Source organism: Melanerpes formicivorus, unplaced genomic scaffold (genome assembly GCF_026170545.1).
Source record: "Melanerpes formicivorus ecotype bairdi unplaced genomic scaffold, bMelFor1.0.p_v2 SCAF_9, whole genome shotgun sequence".
Lineage (NCBI taxonomy): Eukaryota > Metazoa > Chordata > Aves > Piciformes > Picidae > Melanerpes > Melanerpes formicivorus.
The window spans coordinates 14,431,490-14,452,740 of record NW_027142361.1 but is presented as its reverse complement, the minus strand read 5'-3'; the positions used below and the strand labels follow the sequence as shown (position 1 = coordinate 14,452,740).

The 21,251-nt window shown below is 45.8% G+C and overlaps 1 protein-coding gene across 1 annotated transcript in view; it reads right to left on the bottom strand.

Moving 5' to 3' along the window:
• ITSN2 (intersectin 2) overlaps positions 1–21,251 on the bottom strand; it is a 103,772-nt gene that overhangs the window by 1,542 nt on the left and 80,979 nt on the right. Inside the window, 11 exon segments of the mRNA XM_068143121.1 lie at positions 917–1,090; positions 1,390–1,473; positions 7,448–7,530; positions 8,068–8,189; positions 9,385–9,597; positions 12,565–12,632; positions 12,635–12,722; positions 12,894–12,992; positions 13,838–14,021; positions 14,636–14,742; positions 15,598–15,719. Of these exon segments, the coding sequence (XP_067999222.1) occupies positions 917–1,090; positions 1,390–1,473; positions 7,448–7,530; positions 8,068–8,189; positions 9,385–9,597; positions 12,565–12,632; positions 12,635–12,722; positions 12,894–12,992; positions 13,838–14,021; positions 14,636–14,742; positions 15,598–15,719 (1,344 nt within the window).

Below are 21,251 nucleotides of genomic sequence, written 5' to 3'. Positions count from 1 at the left end.
AATTGCTGTGGAATTAGGATGGAAAATGTCTTTATGTCACAGTTTGATCTACGGGCTTTAAAAATACCAGTTCCCTTTCAGAAACACAATTTCAAATGTTTTCCTGTCTTAGAGCAGAGTTAAGTGCTGTTCCATGATTACAAGTCAGCAGCTGTGCTATGAAGACAGTAAAAAAAAAAAGAAAAACCCAAAAGGCAACTATTTTGGCTGAACCAACTTTAATTAGGCTTCTGTATCATTCTTTTCACAAGAACAATGACCTCAAACAATTACTGCCACTAGGAGGCTTCCAGTCCTGTTCGTGGCCATTTGATGTGTTAACATCTTTGTGTGTGGTAATAAAAAGGTTTACCATGAACTGAATAAACAACAGATTCAGCTGGGAGAAGCAGCCCAGCAGTCACATTACCTTTCAGGAGAAAAGGCTGAGCTATATAGTTACACACAGGGCAACTCAGGTCAAGGCCTTACCTTACAAATCTACGGCAATCAACTGTGTGTCAGAGCCCTGCAAAACACTTAACCTTTGAAAGGGTACTAGAAGTGACTCACTGCCAAAACTGCATTCAGCTGCCAAGCAAAGGAAGCTTATCAAGGTGTTGCTGGGCAAATAACCTAGCATATTATTTTTGGGCACCTCTAGTGAAACAGAGAAACCTCTGCTTTCAAATTCTTTGTCTTCCCAGTTTGACACAAAATAATAATTCTGTGTCTGACACAAAATTCAGAGTGGGATCAAACTTGACTGCCCACAGCTGTTGCTCTGGAAGGCTGTTGAAGCTTTTGTATTCAAAAGGAGGCACTGTGTTTACGCAGCATTACACAGGAAGCAGTCGTACCTGCAGGCTCTTGGAACAGTGCACTCCAAGTCACCAAAAAAGCAATTTTTTCCCCTAAAACAAATGAGCACACTTACCATCAGGTGAGAACTGATCCCTGTCAAACATGGTGATACACAGGACATCCTGATACAGATCCTTAATGAAGAACTGGCAGTTGAAGTTCCACTTGGGGTTCAAAGTATCCTGCAGGGTCCTTGTAGTGTAGCTCTGAGAGCCCATGCTGATTTCACAATATGGGTTGCTCTTCCCTAAACACAGAACAAGCAGTAAAACACCTCTGCAGTGCAGAAACCTCCCTCCCCATCTGCAGGCTGCCTGGACACTTGTCAGTGCTGCTCTTCAGAAGATGTGGGTCAGGCAACCTCTATAGCCTAGAGCAGCATACAGCTGGTTCTTCACTCAGTCTCTGAATTTATTAAATAATGGCTAATTTGTTCTGAAGCTGTAGCCGACACCACAGTGCTTCCCACATCACCCAGCTCCTCTCAGGAAGCCTTTCCAGACACCGTAGGAACAGAATTGATTTGACATTATTCCCTTCACCTACCATTAGGCTTGCAGGCCTTTAGTTCTGTGGCTTCAATCACATGCACCATCAAGCGTCCTATTCCTGAAGTTTTCTGTGAGCGAGCTGGAAACAGAGAAATCGGGAAGAAATGGATTGATTACAACTGTAAAATCTGGCACTATATATGAAGAGGGAAATCCTCCACAGACACTGTGGCAGCTGCCAGAAAAGGTTTTGTGTTGTCGGGCAAGAGGGGACATGGGTCCCAGGAACACCTGTGCAATTCAGGCCTTGAAGAATTCTCTGTTGATAATATAGTGGCGGAGTGGGAGATGTGAGAAAGTGCTGATTGCTTGGTATGCTGAAACCCAGCTGCCCCTGAGATGGGAGGCAAGCAAGATAAGGAGGAGGCGAGATCTGGGAAAGAGAGCAATTAGGCCGGATGGAAGAATTCCACAGAGTTGTGAAAACAATGATGTAACCTTTTAGAGAGCAACCAATAGTATGTTGCCAAGTGGGCATAATTATAGCAAACTGTATATAAGATGTGTCTGATGCTCAATAAAGTGGAATCCGCTGATCAAATTGGTCGTTAAAGCGGCCCCCTTCTTGCAGTAAGTGGCGCCCGAACAGGGACCCTAATGAAGACAAACGTTAGGGTTTAAGAAGTTCTTCGGGACGTTGAGAGATTCGCAGTAAGCCGGGAGGCAAGAAGACGGCCGGCCCGGGATAGCAGTACCGGAGGCTGCAAGAAAAGGGAAGACAGCCTTGAAGCCGAAGACGCTGTAGAGCCGGAAACTGCTTAAACGAGGACTGTGCGCACAGGTATTAACGTTTAAATACGGATATGGATAGGCAGGCAGCGTATGATTTATTTATATGCTTTTTAGAAAAGCGACAGTGTAAGTTAAATTTTACAAAGGAGTTGGTGCCGCTGTTAAGCTATGCAGAAGAGTTAGGATATTTTAAGGACCCAAATGAGGTGTTTGAAAGATTGCAATGGAAAAAGTCTGGACAAGACTTGTGGCTGCATGGCTTAGGTGATGAAAAACGAGCAAAGGAGTGTGGAAAATGGTGGAAGATGGTTATGACAGCATTGGATCAGCATCGTGCTGAGCAAGTGGCAGCTTATCAAGCCAGGGTACGATTAGATTATACGGACCCAAATGGAGCAAGTGTTACACATGCTGGGTTGCCTTTGTCAGAAGAGGTTCAGGATTATTTAAGAAAGGAGAAGGCTGCGTGTGTAAAAGGACTAGGTGGCAGAGTCGAATTACAATCTGTAACACAGGACTCTGCTGAGGAGCCTTCCCCGTCTCTTTTAGCTGAGCAAATTGTACAGGAGAAGAAAGTAGGTGAGGGAGAGGAGACAAACAGGGCGATAGATCCTGGAGGTGGTGTTAAAGATCATGTAAGAAAGCACACAGAGTATTGGCGAAGGGTTGCAGAACACTTAAACGCCGAAGGAGATCAGGAAGGGCTTAGCCGGCTGGCTGCTTCACATCAAGCTTTTCCAGTAATGTATACACAGGTCCCTGGGGAGCAAAATGTTTTTCAGGCTGATGTAACTCAATTGCCATGGAAATTGTTATCTCAATTAAGACAGACTGCAAGTCAGTTTGGGGTTCAATCTGAACCAGCTAGACAGATGATTGATTTTATTTACATGAACTATAATATGTTGCCTAGAGATTCTTATAATGTTATGAACCTGATCCTAACAGCATCTCAATTTATGACATTTTTGAATGAGTGGGAACACCTAGCTAGACAATCAGCTGGAGTACAAAGACAGCAAAACGATCCATTATTTGGTGTAACAGTAGATCAGTTGTGTGGAACGGGACAGAATGAGAGACCAGAGTTACAGGCACTTTTACAGCCGCCTGTTTTGCAAGCATCAGCCCAGATAGTAAGGATGGCTTTTGACAAGCAGAAGGATGGAAATGCAAATCCTCACTATATGGGAATTAAGCAAGGTAGACAGGAACCTCTTGGTGAATTTGTGGATAAGTTGCTTGCCGCACTTAGAGCAGCAAGCGTAGGAGAAGGTATCCGAGAGGCAATTTTAAGGCAGTGTTTAATGCAGAATGGGAACCAGCAGACGCAACAGCTTATTACATCAGCAGATCCTAGATGGACGGTAGCTGAATTGTTGCAGAGGGCTCAGGACTTGCCAAGCAATCCGATGGCCACGTTGACGGAGGTGATTGATAAGGGATTACAGAGACAGGCTGAGGTGTTGTCAATGACAATGACAAAACAGCTTGAGCATAGTCAACAGGTTATGGCAGCCTTAGTACCTTTGCGCACAAACTCGGAAGGGCAAGGCCGACCCTATAAGCAGTCATCAGACGAAATACAGTGTCATCGAAAAGCGTAAGGCGGAGATATCGTCTAAAGTAATGCCTGGACTTTTGGCCCATAGATCCGCTTTAGGGCATTTCCCTAGCGGAGATAGTTATTTTGATGAAGCTTGTTGGAGAGAATACAGGAACAAGTTGTGGGACTTGGTTATAGATGGTGATAAAACTGCTATAAAGCTGCAAGAGTCGTGGCGAGAATGCATGAACTGTGTTAAAACCTACGAACTGAAACAGCGAATGGCTGCTGCAGTTAGAGCAACTTTGTCAGGACGAGATGCAGCGCCAGGTGTATCTGAGTTGCAGCTGAAAGATGTGTCTGAGAACTGTCGACCGATCGACCGGGGCCGCCCCCGATACATCTTGCGGCGACCACACCGCGTTTACCAGCCGTCACCACTGCCGTTTGCACACAGCGGGGAACCTTCCTCTGACATCGCCAGCGACGGCTCGGATTCGGAAGACAATACCGGCAGCGAGGAATTCAAACAGCGCCGACTTTGCTTTACGGCCCCTCTTAGAAAAAATGGAGCGCTTGGAGGCTCGCGGTTACAGCGTTCCTGCCACCGCACTCCTCCCGCGAGCCCTGCCGGCCCCCGTGGATACCGACGGCTCCGACCAAGGCGGTACCGGCTGACGCACCACCGACACCGACAGCACCGACAGTAGCAGCGGAGCAGCTGCCACGGCAGCAGCCCCCACCCCTTTCCCCCGCAGCGGCTTTAGCCGCACCACTCTGTTTTGATTTAAAGCAACAGTACTCATTTTGTCATTTCTGATTGTAACGTCTTTCAGAGATTTGTTATTTAGAGTTTTGTTAAGTTTTTCTAATAAGCATAATGAATAAGTAAGCATTTGGTATTTACAGGTATTTAGTACATAGTAATTGCAGTAAGGTGTATGCACTTAGTTAAGAGTTCAAATTGTAAGATTTTCTTTTGGTTCGAACCTTCTTAGTTGTCTGCCTAGGCATTTCAAAGGAGCTCCATGTAATATAGTTAAGGAATGTATAAACAGGTTTCAATTTTGGAAAGTGTTTTTTAGTTAATGTAACAATTTTATTTCTTTTTAGACACTGATTTGATGGATTAATTTTAACATAGTTTTTTAAGGGTTTAAGGATTTTTGGTATTAGCATAAGTTAAGGTTTGTAGCAAATAGGTATTAATTTTAACAACTATTCCTTCACTAATGTGCAGAAGAACCAAGACTAAGAGGAAACAGCATTTCCCATGAAGTCGAACATTGATCACAATAACTGTTATGATAATCTGGGGTCAAAAGCATCAATCAAAAAAATATTTTGTCCTGAATGCTGAATTTGAAAATAGGCAGTTTGGGCTGGTAAATACAGAAAACCTATTTTGTGCTGAGAAAAAGGATTTAAATCCCCATGGAAAATTATTGAAAGGGATTGGCATAAGTGGGAAATAAAGACTAGAGAAATTTTAGTTGGGAAATCTCAGGAATAATTAAAAGGATTAGTAAAAGGAAAAGTAAGAGACATAAGATTTTGAAGGAAGAAGAATTGAAATAACAAAAGCACAATGGGAAATGGTAAACAAACTAACCAAGGAAGTAGAGAAGAGACTCCAAATGGAATTTTGAAGTGGGTTAAGGAGTTAAAAAATCTGTAGGGCTCCTGAAGAATGTAACTGCTGCCGAGAAGAAAATACACCCGGCTGCTGGTTGCACCCCAGCAGGCCGAGGAGGCAGAGTTTACATATACTTGGTGGAGCCTAATTTTGATCCTAACCCTATTTGTACATAAGTAGTCCAATCGAAATCAAAAACCATGTTCCCATGTGTGGAATCTTGATCAGACCGGAGAGAAAAGACTTGAACTTGAAAAAGCAATGGTAAATTTTTCTGCTACAGTTGAAATCATAGTAAATGCAAGCACAGATGCAATAAAAGCGCAGCAAATTGAAATCAATAGTCTCTCAAAAATATCTACTCAGAATAGATTAGCTTTGGATTTTTTATATGTTAAGGAAGAGGGTGTATGTATAGTCATAAATGTAAGTTGTTATAGTTATGTTAATCTAGATAAACGAGTGGAAACAGATTTACAGGCGATTGTAAACTACAATCAGATATTACATCAGATTTCTTTGGATGATACTTCTTGTGGATTTAAAGGAATATGGGATAAGTTAACTTCTTGCTTATCGAATATAAGTTGCTTTAAAAAATTCTTTGCAATACCTGTTGGAATAATTGTAATACTGATCTGTGTAATTCATTGTAATTGTTGTTACAAAATACTAAGACCTTTAAGTAAGATTGCTCATGTCAATGAGTTACAAGTAGAGAATTATGATCAGAATGTGATCAGAACAGATGAACTTAATTATGATCCAATTAAGAAGGTTCTGAAATATCTGGAAATTTTAACACAAATCAATGGTGACAAAACAAAAAAAAAGGGGGGGGAATTGTGATGAATATACTGGTGATTTGTGTCAAAATTGTAAGACTTAGAGTGCACTGGGATTAAGGGTCAGGATCTTGTGAGGCCTGTTTAGAGGGTAAAGAGAAAGAAACCTCTCTTGCAGACTTGCAAGGACACTGTCTGGTTAATTGGAGACATCACGGCTGAGAAGGAGCTGTCTTAAAGATAAACATTCAGAACTGGGAATTTGTTTTCTTCAGATAAGAAGCCTGCACAATTGAGCATGTGTGAAAGTGGATGCTTTGACCCTTACCACACTGAATGTAGGGAGAAGGGATTTGACCACCTATTCTAAGACTATCATATGCCTCCCTTCTATTTAGCATAAGTTTGCTTATATAGATGATGAAACTATATAAGATGAAGAAAACTATTGTAAGGTTGCTTTTTGGGTGAAGTTGGTACCAATAAGAGATCAGTATTACTAGGATGACCAAAAACACATTATTATGGGTAATTTTATATTGGGCAAAGCAATGAAGCTCTTTTGCTCTTGCTGATTGCCTGCAAGTTTTCTGTCTGTGAAGCTAGAGCCTGGCCAGATCTACCTTTACAGATTAAAGAAATCTTGCTACCATTAAACAAATTATGATTTTTGACCATCCTAGAGAAAATAGAGGTGCAACATAACAGGTAATAATGAATTGATTGAACTTTTTCAGACATGTCTGATAGGGATACCCAGACTTAATGTTAATATGTTTGTTAATTATAGTAGTAAGTTTTAAGGTTCTTAGGTATCATTGTACTCATTTTGATTATTGTTAAACTTGTTTATAATTGTATTATGCAAAGTGTTCAAAGAATAACTTCCAAGGCCTTACTTGCACAAAAGAAAAACGGGGGAATTGTTGTCGGGCAAGAGGGGACATGGGTCCCAGGAACACCTGTGCAATTCAGGCCTTGAAGAATTCTCTGTTGATAATATAGTGGCGGAGTGGGAGATGTGAGAAAGTGCTGATTGCTTGGTATGCTGAAACCCAGCTGCCCCTGAGATGGGAGGCAAGCAAGATAAGGAGGAGGCGAGATCTGGGAAAGAGAGCAATTAGGCCGGATGGAAGAATTCCACAGAGTTGTGAAAACAATGATGTAACCTTTTAGAGAGAAACCAATAGTATGTTGCCAAGTGGGCATAATTATAGCAAACTGTATATAAGATGTGTCTGATGCTCAATAAAGTGGAATCCGCTGATCAAATTGGTCGTTAAAGCGGCCCCCTTCTTGCAGTAGTTTTGCCCATGTGTCCACATGGATGAGTGGGAAATAACTCAGCAGATACCTTGATAGGCCTTCTCACGTTTCTTCTTCTCAGTTTTGATGTACTGCTCTGATGCTGCTTTGATCTTCTGGACCCAGGCAGTACTGCAAAGAGCAATCCCTATGGTCAGGGTCACACCACAGGCAGGAAATTCTTCAGTACTGGCAATTCTGCCCCAGTCTCTTTTGCCAAAATTTCCCCCCCCCCCCCCCCCCACTGGACTTCAAAGGCATCACGAATCAAGTCAGCTCCAGGCACTAATATGATGGAGTTTTTTGATTTAAGCTTATGCCATATTTCCACATCAGCCTAAATAAATGAAAGTGAAACTGCTGTTTCACTAAAGACTGACCAGAACGGGGGAAGAATCTATGAGATGCTGGTCTTTGCAGCTCTAAACTATTCTATACACCTGTAACGCTGAGGAGCAGTGGATGTGACTGTACTCCACTGCAAGAGCTGCTGCAAAGGAGAACACAATCAGAAAATTTGTAATTCAAATTAGAGTAAAATGAGTCTATTTCCTGACCAAAAGATGAAGCTCTGTTCTTGAACTCAGAGACCCCCATGCCTGCCCACTGGAAACAGCCTACAGCCATGATCAATAAGTTTGAGCTCAGATCTGCCCTTTCATTACTCACTGCTCATTAATGTTGTCAGTTTTAAGCGTGTAAACTCTGTCGATGTGTGATATGTGGGAAACTGGCTCGTCACTTGAGGGGTCTGTGGGCAACTTCACTAGGACTTCATTGAGGAAAACAGGCTGAAAGAAAAGCAAACATCACAGTAGCATCATCACCCTGACAATAAGGGAACTGTGAGAATGTTTAAATATATTATTTTACTCTAGGGAAAATGAAGGTTGGAAACCCTGGGAATTTCTCAGGTTCCCTGATGAAAAGCAGCCCTGATACTTAAAACTTCTCTCCCAAACTCCAGAATCTTGAGAACACAGAGTCTGGACACAGAGACCCAAGTTTTGCACCTTTTATCTTTTTCTAAAGAAGGACAGGCATGTTCTTGTGGATACAGGAACTTGTACAAACCCGTGTCAAGGCTCCTGGTTCTAAACATCCCATTCAGCTGCTCAGACATGATGCTATTTCTGCCCTGTGGCCGGTTGACGTTGCCCCCTTAAGAAAGGGAATATGGTGGACGGAAGTTGGTAAACGGAAGGAATAGTCTAAACTAATTTCATTGGGAGAGTGGGAGGAAGCACCTTCGGAACTGGGAGTGAACTGGACATTTCCACGACTTTTCTGTCAGTCTTGCTTCCGCCTCTTCTTCGTGCTGCAGCTCTCTGTGCTGGGCTTTCTGCCAAGGCTCCGGCCTTCAAACTGACAAACTTGATAAGGCCTGTATTAACTCCTTTCCAATTAACACAAACTGCTTCTAATTTTTTTTCCTCTCTTTCTCTTTCTATCCCATTCTGGGGAAAGGGGGGGAAGAGAGGGGAGAGCGGAGGTGGGGGACCCCTCTGCCGAGGGGGGTCACTCTCATTTCTGTGTTGCTCTGTTGTATATCTTTGTATATATTGTAGATATTGTAAATTTGTAAATATTCCCCTGCATTCCCTACATTGCTTTGTAAATATAGCTCCACTGCTTTGCTAATTCAGCTTGTGAGTTTTTTTTTCCTTTCCCTTCAATTTTTTTTCCCTTTTACCTTACAAGGGGGAAGGGAGGAGGCTTCTCGGCCTTACCCTCCCAAACCCACCACATGCCCTTTCACTCCAGAGTGGACAGAAGCATTTATTAAGGCATGACACAGAGGCCTGTCCTTTTCTGAGGACTAAGCAAACAGCATTCATGCATGCTGCCTGCTAGTACATGCCCATGTGACAGGAAAGATCAGACAGAGCCAGACAGCTATCCCAGCAGGGAGAACAGCATTCCTCACCAGAAGCCAGGCCTCACTTTACCAACACAAGCAGGGGGCACCTTGATTCACTCACTCACCATTTTGTACATTTTGAACTGGGAATTAGATTTGGGGCTGAACAGTTTATCAGAGCCGGAAGACACAAACTGTTTAACCATGTAGGTCAGCAGGAGAAAGTCATTGAAAAGGAAGCCGTACAGCTCCTTACTGCTCTTGGCCTTGTACAACTTGCCACTGTGCAGGAGTTTCCGTGGCCCCAAGCAGTTTGTGAGGGAGTTGAAGACAGGTTGCTAGGAGAGACAAAACCCATTAGCAGCAGCAAGTTAATGCAGACATCAGTTCCTGCTCCTCTTTCACAGTGGAAACTGCTGAAGCTGTTCCAAGTACTCTTCTGTTTTGTTTAATGAGTCACAAATGAAGAGAAGAGAAACAGTTTTATAACCTGCCATGCTATCAGCTCTACTACCAGCTGCAAGTAGATTTTAGCTTTACCAATGCTATATGCAGGAATCTGACCAGATGAAGGCATTTACATCATGGACACTTTTCTGTCATCCAGAAGCTGTGTTTAAGAAGGGCCTGCAGTCAGGTTCCCTCTTACGGATGCATGATTAGGTGATAGAACTAGGACAGAACTTCTGGGCTTGTGAAGCCCTAGTTCCTTATGCAGCCAGTGGTGAGCTGTCGTGTTCCAGTAATGGACATGAGCGAGGTCTCCTATTTCCTCCCCCAGCCTTCCTGAAATGACTTGGTGTGCTGGGTTGAGGCAGCCCCCTTCCCCACCCCTGGCAACAATAAACACTCAGACAAACGGATTGCAAAAGTGATGGAAAGTTTAAATAGAAAGCAGTGAACTTTTACAGAAAAGCAAAAGCAGAGTGACAAAGAAAAATCCCAAAGCAGACCCAGAGAGACCCCATCCCCACCTGAGGGTACATCCGAGACCCCCAGGGCTCCTTCTTCCCCCTCCCACTGCTAGGCTAGTCTCAGCTGGCCAGATCTGAGACTGCCCATCCCCCCGTGGCCTTGGGCCTAGCCAGGCCCAAAGCCAGGAGACATCTCCCCAGTTACCGGCTGACGGAGGAGGAAGAAAAGAGATAGTGCTAGACTCCGCACTGGATCTTATAGTGGTGCAAAGGATTGTGGTATGAAATACTACATAATTTCCTGTGTCCACCCCTGGGCTGGATTTCTGGACACAGGAAGTAAACACTGCAGGGGGGCACCCAGCTCAAACTGTAACATACCACCCCTTATTTCATACCATAATCTTTGCACCCAAACACATCATTAAATCAGAAATCTTCCGATGACATGTTCGGCGAAGTCCCTATCTTCATCTGGGCGTCCACCCAAACGGTCTCTCATTCAGGCTCTAGTGTCCGTCCATTCCAGTTCTTCTTCCCTCATCTAGTAGAACCTCTCAGCGATGCAGAGTTCACTCTTCTGCGGTGCAAGCTCTTCTTGGATCCGTTGGACATCCTGGTCACCTGGAAGGAACCTCACAACTTCTCAACCAAACCTTTATTCCCATCTCTATTTACTCAGCGGCATGTTTCCACCCCTGGGGCAAGCCAGTCAGAACAATCAGGCTCTAACTGCTTCTCCACCCCTCCAGGAAAACAGCACGCTGAGCCTTTCACAACCCTGCACGGACCTATCCCAAGCCCAGTGCTGACCGCTTCCAGCCGCGGCCCGAGGCTCTACAGATGCTTATCACAGTACACCGCCTTCCCGCTAGGCGTTCGCGTACCGAGACGTGACAGCATCCAAAACACAACCCTCCCCTGGCGGAGGGAGGGGCTGCACCACAACCTAGTGAGAAGAAGGGAGGTGGAGCCAGGTGCTCGGCGCCATTTTCGGAACTCGTCCGAAAAAGTCGGGGAAGAGACTAGGGCCGGCCCCGCCGCCGCTCCGAGCGCACGGCTGTGCTCACCGCCGCCGCAGCCCGAGCGAACGGCAGGTCCCGCCGCCACCGCAGTTCAAGTGGACGGCCGGGGACCGCCGCCGCCGCTCCGAGCGCACGGCCGGTCCCGCCGCCACCGCAGCTCAAGCGGACGGCCGGGGACTGCCGCCGCCGCTCCGAGCGCACAGCAGGGCTCCGCCCACCTCTGCCGCCGCGGTACAGAATCAAAATCGCCTCCACCCCTCGGGCATTCAAACGCCTCATCCAGCAAAAGCCATGAGCACGTCCTCAGGGCCCTTGAGAACAGCTTTCAGCTGGAGTCCCCGTTCGCCCATAGGGAGTCGAGCTCGCCCGCTCGCCGCGGCTGGCCCTACCCCGCAGCGAGAACGGACCTGACTTTGATCTGCTCGCCACTGCTCCTCCCCCCCTTCACTCCCTGCCGCTTTTACCGCTCCGCAAAGAATAAAGGTGGGGGAAGGCAGGTCCCGCATTCTCAAGCGGTGCCCCCATTCCGGTGGTTAAGAACCACCCCTGCTTGGAATAGCAGGAGAGACTCTCTGCCACCGGTCACGCACCAGGAGTCCCACTGCAATCCACAAGAACTTAACACAGTCGCCCCAACAACAACACGAGCCCCCAACTGCCAAAAAACCAAACCGACGCCCAGAACTAAATTTAAACTCTCTTATCTTTTGCAATCTGATCTGCAGAGTAGCCACAATAACCAACTCCTTCTCCTGGCTGGCTCGCCAAGAATGTAAAGGGGTTGGGGGGCAGATACTCTGCCCACCTCAACCATCCTCTGCTACCAAGAATGTGCTGGGTTGAGGCAGCCCCCTTCCCCACCCCTGGCAACAATAAACACTCAGACAAACGGATTGCAAAAGTGATGGAAAGTTTAAATAGAAAGCAGTGAACATTTACAGAAAGCCAAAAGCACAGTGACAAAGAAAAAACCCCAAAACAGACCCAGAGAGATCCCATCCCCACCTGAGGGTACACCCGAGACCCCCAGGGCTCTTTCTTCCCCCTCCCACTGCTAGGCTAGTCTCAGCTGGCCAGATCTGAGACTGCCCATCCCCCCGTGGCCTTGGGCCTAGCCAGGCCCAAAGCCAGGAGACATCTCCCCAGTTACCGGCTGACGGAGGAGGAAGAAAAGAGATAGTGCTAGACTCCGCACTGGATCTTATAGTGGTGCAAAGGATTGTGGTATGAAATACTACATAATTTCCTGTGTCCACCCCTCTGGGCTGAACTTCTGGACACAGGAAGTAAACATTGCAGGGGGGCACCCAGCTCAAACTGTAACACTTGGCAAAGTCCCCACCCTACAGCATATCAACGTGGCTACCTCAGCAAGACCTTCACACTGGACGTGGGCCTGTATCCATTCCAGCCTGTCCGAGTTCTCTTTCTCACTCTAACTTGAGAGCACAGCTCCTCCGCACGCTCCAAGGCAAGCCTGAGGCTACTGTGGTCAGGGTGATTTTCTGGAGTGTTCTCTAGAATCTGGTACAGATTAAAAAAGGGAGAAAACAAGCTAAAACCACAGGTAAGCACAGGTAGTGTTTCTCCACGCTCTCAGAGAAATCCCCATAAAAGAGCAAGGCTTATTTTTGCTTTCACTATCAAGACCAAAGTTGAAAGCATTCGCCTACAGAAGCTCTGTTGGGTACTCACAATCTTTACCAGCAGAGGGTAGCGGGTTATTCTTTGCATAGGTTTCAGGAGAAAGCTGGAGAGGGGCATTCCTTTGCAGCGAGGGTCCGAGGCAAGTTTCTGTAGTGCAACCCAGAGATTTAACAGACACTGCATTACTGAACAACAAACAGTTGCCTCGCTGCACTGAAAACTGGAAGCTGTCTGACCAGGTTCATTCTTCTAGGCACCCTACAAAATATTAGACTTTTTGGTAAGCCAACAAAACTTGTGTCTAGAATAGACAGGAGAGCCAGTGCTGCCACTGTAACCAGACACTGTGCCAGCATAAGCTGTAGAATCATTGCTCATGCAGAATCCTTACACTCAAAACTGTCCCAGCTTTTATGCCAATGTTACAGGCTCCAAGCAGGTTTAAAAAAGCACTGAAAGGAACAAACTCCTGATGTCAACAGTTCTGGCATTTCTCCTTTCATGCTCTCAAAGCCACCACTTCAACTGCAGCACGGCAGCAGCTGCTTACTTATTTCTGCCCTGTGCCCACCTCTGATGCTCACAGCACATCCCTGCCCCCAGCTGCAACCCCACTGTTCAGAGACACTTCACACCCCACTGAACTGCACATGCGTTCGGAACTACAGCTTTTTTATTTCAATGTCATAGACTCTTACCCCTTCAGTGTGAATTTTTGGCAACGTACTAACAGCAGCACCATAGCTTTGTGGGGTTAGCATTACACTGAAGTGGGAAATGGAGTAATAGGTTAGCTAGAGTGAGACACAGGTATATAAGTAAAAAGCACAAACAGTGTTAACCACGGTCATTGTACAAACACACCTTGGCAGGTTCTTAGCTATTTTGGCAGGATTTTACTCTTCTGGGTTATTTTGATCTGGTTGGTGATAGTTAGATGGGTTCCTGTCACTAAGGAAAGGAGAAGGCACAAAAGCTACTGAATAAGATACCTTTAAGTAGTCTTTGAAATCAGCATCTTCATCAGTTTTCTGCTGCAGCAGTGAAGCTCCATTAAGCTGGCAGCTGCAGAATCGAATGTAGGCCTGCATGTGAGCAAGCTCTGCTGCTAAAATGTCCCAAATCATCTGCACCGGCATCTTCTCTCCTCCTGTCTTCTTACGCACTCGCAAGGCTCTGAAGAGGAAACAAATCACCATCCAACTTTGCTGCCAAGTTTGTGAGACCTAAATCAAGATCCTTACAACACTCATCTCTGAAAGGACATAAGACTGAGAGGTGAATTCCCTTAGGCAACACAGGCGGTGCAGAGTCCAGCCTGGAACCCCAGGAAGTCCCTGGCACGACTCGATGAGCAGAACAAGTTGCCTGATGGGGTCTGTGGGACTGGGACTCTCCTTTGAGGTTTCTGGTATCAATCTCTACATTCAACCATCATCCCATTTCAATGAACTATTAGCCACTTTGTCTCTCCAAAGTTTATTTTCAGAGACTAGATGGTGGCTTTGCAGGAAGGATGGCTCCAGTACACATGCTTTCACATAGGCTCCATTTCTAAGGTACTCCAGCAAATGTGCATCAGTTGTTGCTGTTCCCACATCCCCTCTTGGAACAACCCCTTCTTTGTGAGGGAGTCTGAATTCATTTAGCTGTTCTGAATGCACACATGAAAGGGATATAATCGGCAAGGTCAGAAATATTTACTGTAAACCCACAAACTTCCTGGGGAAAAGAACAAGGGAGTAAAGATGAAAAAGCAAGCAAGCATAAAAATGCAGATAAGTACTCACTTCAGTAACTTTGTATTTGACATGATGAGTTCTTTCCAGTTAACAAAGATCAGCCCCATTTCTCCTTCAGTGAGACAGCCTGAATCAGCCATCGGTTTTTGGAACACCTGAGTTGAAAAGCGAGAAAGGTGAGCAGCTCTTCAGAGACAAAAGGAGCTCAGCCTCTTGTTTGGCCTAGCAGCGGTGTTGCTTTATTTGAATGCTCCATGTCCAATGGCTCAGCCTTACTAGCACTTGCAACAGCTGGTGCTGCTTTTTCCAAAGCGTGGCGCCTCCTTCTAACGTCGGCATCACTGCTTGCAAAGCAGAGCCAAGCACTGGGACCTGCAAGTTGATGCTCAGCAGAAGCAATCCCATCACTGGGGAGTCAATTGCTACACAAATGACACTTGTGCATCACTCCCGTACCCTGAACACATGCAGCCAGCCTGCCTGCATATCTACAGCCTCTCTCAGGGGCCCTTGACCCACTGCCTCTCTACCACACAGCATACCTCTGGAGCTCAGGCTGTTTAATGTCTTTACACTTCACCACACAGTTGTTAACACAGAGAGGTCAAGTCAGGCACCTAAAATGACCTCATGCTGGTCAGTTCCTGCCCTGTAAGGGAGGTGCTCTTGCTTCCAGAAATAAAACTAGAGGCCAAGGCAGACAATAAACTGTTATGATATTTCATGAGCCTGTGCAGCTTTGCTAGACATCTCAGCCCATCATTTTTACACTGAGCTCAAACACTGAAGAACAATATTTGGAAAACAGGAAGGTCCTTGTGAGATGAGGTCTTTGGTAAGGAGGCGTTTTTGCCTGGTGGACAACCACATAACATCTGCTAGAAGAGGAGGTGCTCACACACCTTCTTCCTGTAGCACTTCAAAACTCGTAAGAATCCCTACACTGTTACTGTTCAGTTGGACAGAGCTGGTCTTTTTCTAAAGGCATTTTCCCATCCAAGACATCTCACCTCTATGACAAGCTGAAGATCATCCATGTACCTTTCTTCTGTCTTAATGAGTTCGTGAATGTAGCCCTGCCTTTTCCTTTCCATTGGCTGCATAGTGTCAAGGCTTTGGAGATCAGCACACCCTACAAGAGGTAAGCCAACAGTTTAGATCCCATCCAGTCCATCAGATCCAGTGAAGTACCAAAACCACATCAGCATGCACCAGCCTAAGCTTCAGACTGCACACCCTGTGGTAAAATTTACTATGTCCACAGCATTTCAAAATTACATGATGTAGTGCTCAGCCCCCTCCCTCTTCATGTAGTTTTCTAATCTTTCAGCTTTTGATTTCTTTGAACACTCCCTGTTCTTGTACTCTGATGCAGAATAAGTATTCCTAATTATTAGATGAGGGGCGAGCAACTGATGTCGTTTACCTGGACCTGAGCAAAGCCTTCGACACTGTCCCACACCACATCCTGGTCTCCAAACTGGTGACACATGGGTTTGATGGGTGGACCACTAGATGGATAAGGAACTGGCTTGATGGCCGCACCCAAAGAGTGGCTGTCAATGGCTCCATGTCCCAGTGGAGGCCAGTGACAAGTGGAGTCCCTCAGGGATCAGTCCTGGGACCTGTCTTATTCAACATCTTTGTGGGGGACATGGACAGTGGCATTGAGTGCACCCTCAGCAAGTTTGCTGATGACACCAAGCTGTGTGGTGCAGCAGACACGCTGGAGGGAAGGGAGGCCATCCAGAGGGACCTTGACAGGCTGGAGAGGTGGGCACAGGCCAACCTCATGAAGTTCAATAAGAGCAAGTGCAGGGTCCTGCATCTGGGTCGAGGCAATCCCAGGCACAAATACAGGCTGGGCAGTGACTGGCTGGAGGGTAGCCCTGAGGAGAGAGACTTGGGGGTGCTGGTGGACAAAAAGCTCAACATGAGCTCTCAGTGTGCACTTGCAGCCCGCAAAGCCAATCAGATCCTGGGCTGCATCAGGAGAAGTGTGGCTAGCAGGTCGAGGGAGGTGATCCTCCCCCTCTACTCAGCCCTGGTGAGACCCCACCTGGAGTACTGTGTCCAGTTCTGGAGCCCCTATTACAAGAGGGATGTGGAGGTGCTGGAACGTGTCCAGAGAAGGGCCACAAGGATGATCAGAGGGCTGGAGCACCTCTCCTATGAGGACAGACTGAAGGAGTTGGGGCTGTACAGTCTGCAGAAGAGAAGGCTCCGAGGAGACCTAATTGTCGCCTTCCAGTATCTGAAGGGGGCCTACAGGAAGGCTGGGGAAGGACTTCTCAGGATATCAGGTAGTGATAGGACTAGGGGGAATGGAATGAAGCTGGAGGTGGGGAGATTCAGGCTGGATGTGAGGAGGAGGTTCTTCACCATGAGAGTGGTGAAACCCTGGAATGGGTTGTCCAGGGAGGTGGTCGAGGCCCCGTCCCTGGGGGTGTTTAAGAGCAGGCTGGATGAGGCTCTGTCTAGCCTGATCTAGTGTGGGGTGTCCCTGCCCATGGCAGGGGGGTTGGAACTAGATGATCCTTGTGGTCCCTTCCAACCCTGAATGAAACTATGAAACTATGAAACTATGAAACTAATTTCCTGCCAGTCCATTTGTCTCATGACTTTTATCTCCTTTTCTGCCACACTGTTTCAAAACTGTGATTTTATTTTCTCTTACCTTGTACAATGTCTTTTTTTGAGACAAAGTCATCTAGAATGTTCTGATTTAGGGCACTGCACCTTTAATCTCCACCCCATTTCTAAAGCACTCTGCCCTAATCATTTACGATACAAACTGCCAGCACAAATTCATAAAGTCACAAAGCATAATTTTACAGCTGTGCAACTTCACAGTTGTACAACTTCTTTTCTGGTTTAGAAGCAAAGCAAGCCTGAAATGCTGAAGTATTTTTATGCATCAAATACGAATAACCAAAATCATGCATGGGACCATGCAGACATTCAGTGCCACAAACTCCAAGTGTCCCATAATGACATGCAGACCCTACAGCTTCACACTGCTTCTCCTCTACTGTACATGTTAGTGAGCACCACAACAACACTGAATCAGAAACCGGTAATAACAAAACAGTGAAGGGGAGAGCACAGAACGTCAAACTCCGAACCCTCTGTTAACCATTATGTGCTAGCAAAGCACTGGAAAGTAGGAGAGGGAGGGGAATATAAACCAGAACCAACAACAGCACGTTTGAGGACATATATCTATTCATCTCTTGATGTGATGGTGTCAGATTTTGACACAACAGGAACTGTGCATTTTGCAGGAAAACAGAAAGGGACTCATTTAGCTCCAGCACTTTTAGAAGCATGCTACTTTTTGATGTCTACAGGTGTCATGAAAGGCAGCACATTCTACAGCATGAAGGGCTGCCTCACCCCTGCTACCCTAATGCATCCAGGGCACCTGAATGTGACTTCATTCTATTCACTGCCAAGGTATGAATCTGTTCACTGGAAGGCTGCTCAAAGTAATGAAATGAAAGGGAGTTAGTAATAAATTGAGGGGGGAACCCCAAGAAACTTGATGTGACAGTGGTCTAATAGGAACTTCATGGGTTTGTGTGTTTCCTGATGGACAGGCATCAAGCTGGTCTGAAGGAGCAAAAGAGAAACATTCATCAAATTAAGTTTTTTAACAGGGAAAACCCCTGAACAACACAGAGAAGTGAAACAGTAGAGGCAGCAGGTAGATGTAAAACTGGGACGCTTCAGTTGTTTTGTACCCCTAAGCAGAATCACAGATCCTGAGCTTTCTGGTAAGATTTGAAAAAATATCACTTTTTATGAAGAGATCACAGAATCACAGAATTGGTTTGGTTGGAAAAGATCATCAAGTCCTACCATTTTCTGGTGCTAAACCATGTCCCTTAGCATCTCATCTCTGCTAAAAACCTGTGTGACCTGCCCTAGGTGATCCTGCTTTGGCAGGGTGGTTGGACTCCATGATCTCTGGAAGTCCCTTCTGACCCCTAGCATTCTGTGGTTCTATGATAACCCTTTTCCTGAAGAAGTTTCTCTTTATATCCAATCTAAACCTCCCCTGCTGTAACTAGAGGCCATTTCCTCTCATCTTGTCACTTGTTACTAGAGAAAAGAGACCAACACCCACCTAGCTCCAACCTCTTTTCAGGGTGTCGTAGGAAGATAGAGAAAACCTACCCTCAGCCTCCTTTTCTCTGGACTAACAACCCGAGTTCCCTCAGCTGCTCCTCAGAAGATTTATTCCCCAGACCCCTCACCAGCTTTTCTGCCATTCCCTGAACCTGCTCCAGCATCTCAATGCCCTTCTTGTAGTGAGGGCCCAAAACAACACAGTACTCAAGGCGTGGCCTCACCAGTGCTGAATACAGGGGGAAAATCACTCCCCTGGTCCTGCTGATCACACTATTGCTGATACAGGCCAGGATGTTGCTGGCCTTCTTGGCCACCTGAGCAGACTGCTGGCTCATATTCAGCTGGCTGTTGCTCAACACCCCCTGGGTCTTTCTCTACCAGACAGCTTCCCAGCCACACTTTTCTGAGCCTGAAGCATTGCATGGGGTTGTGGTGACCCAAGTGCAGGATGAAGCATTTGGCCTTGTCAAATCTTATATAATTGGCTTTGGCCCATTGATGCATCCAGCCTGTCCCCATCCCTTTGCAGGTCCTTCCTACCCTCAAGCAGATCAACACTCTGTCACAGTTTAATGTCATCTGCACACTTACTGAGGTTGCATACAATTCCCTCATCTAGATCATTAACAAAGGCATTAAAGAGAACTGGCCCCAATACTAAGCCCTGGGGAACATCACCAGATCTGGGAGTGCAGTTCCTTTGATTATGCAGGATGCTGTTTCTGGCCTTAGTTATTCCCAAAGTCACAATCAGGCCAAAATTAGATGAGAAAGAGGAGTAGTTGCAGATAAAAGTGATTTCTGTGAAGTGTGGTCTCTCTCCATCAACTGTGGACAAAGCGTGCTACTTCTGAATTCTGGCATCATTGTTAAGACTGTACAGGACTGAGTTTAAGCCCACTTGCTTCCTAGGAAATGAAACTTTAGGACAATTAAGGGCTTGCTCAGTAACCACACTTTGTTTATTCTGATTTGGAAATCTAAGCTTTGACCATGTGGTTCTCTTTTCTACTTGCAGTCACACTCTGGCACCAAGAGCAGGGGTGGACTGAAGCTCCTGCTGCTGTTTGCTTGTCTTATATCACAGATGTTAGAAAATACCACACACTTGGATTTGTGTCTGTCTCATACTGTTTACTTGAAGCAAACACTGGAAGGAAAATAGGTCTTTTTTATGCATCTAAAATAAAACTTGGCTCCTTATCAAATACAAAAATGCAGTTAAACTCACTGGATCCTAACCTCATGGCCTTTCACCCCAAAAGCTGACATTCCAGTTAAGTGCCCCTTTACACTTAAACAAGCACTTATGAAAACACCCCAACATTTGATGGGTCTGATGATACTGGCCTAAAATAATAGGACACAATCCCCACATCTGATTTTAGTAGGTGAATTCAGGCACATAGATCTGAAGAGAAGAAGGGCAAATGAAACAGAATAAAACAATCTACCTAGTAGTGCGTCTGCCAATGTCTTCCCAAAGTTGTAATGGCAACCTGTGGACTCACTGGTACAGAAAGGGTGGACCTCTGTCACTACCCATTATCCTCCCACAGTCCTAGCATTAATTCTGGCACTTATCTGACTCCCAGCTCACACCATGGCAGCAAACAAATCCCAAGGGGAACAAAGAAAACAGTAGTTTTCTGCTAGTTTAGCAGCCAGGAATGTGCAGAGAAGCTGTAAAACTGTGTTTTGGCAGCAGGAAGCTGTTGGTTTGGCTCTGTCTTGTGAAGTTTCATCCCAAGCTCCCCACACAGCTAATGAAAAGCAGTGAGATATTTGGGAGCACCTGCAGGTGGGAATCTCAGCTGTCCATGCTGGAGCCTTACCTCCCTCTACTGATTAAGTAAGAGGTATACATGACCTTCAGAGGGCCAGCCAGACTCTTCCAGAGTACTGGCAGGCTAAGACAATCTGGGGCATGACCTGCCTAGCTGCCTCCCAGGAGCAGCAGGTAATGGAGCCAAGCAGTGGTATCTTTGACACTTAGGGCAAAGCAAGAGAGCGATGCCTGCTAGAACTGTGATTCCTTTTGTGACAGATCCTGTTCTCAAAGACAAGGAGGCAGCTGTCTGACAGGACCAGGGTAAATCAAGCAGGAGAGTTAATTAAGAGGAAATCCCACACTCTAAATTTGTGTTTAAAATTATCCCTCCCTCTCCAAATATACCTGAACAAGAAGTACTTTCTTCCTGCTTTTCTTACTACTAACAGAACTAACCTTGCATGGAAACCTCCTGAGTTTCACAGTTACAAGATGTTCTGCTCTATAGGAGTGGGGACTTGAGGAGAAAACCTTCCCAATTACTGACATAGTTTTGATTTGAGTATGTTCAAGGGGAAGAATGACACTTTCTGAAGACAAAGAAATCCTCCAATGAAAGAAAGATGATCAAGACTTAACATTATTTTTTTTGGGGGGGTGGGGGTTATAAAAAGGAGGAGTGATTAAAAATTCTTCACTTACAAGCCAGTTCCAGTCAATTGAGGTAAAAATCAGATGGATAAAAACGCTTTCCAAGAT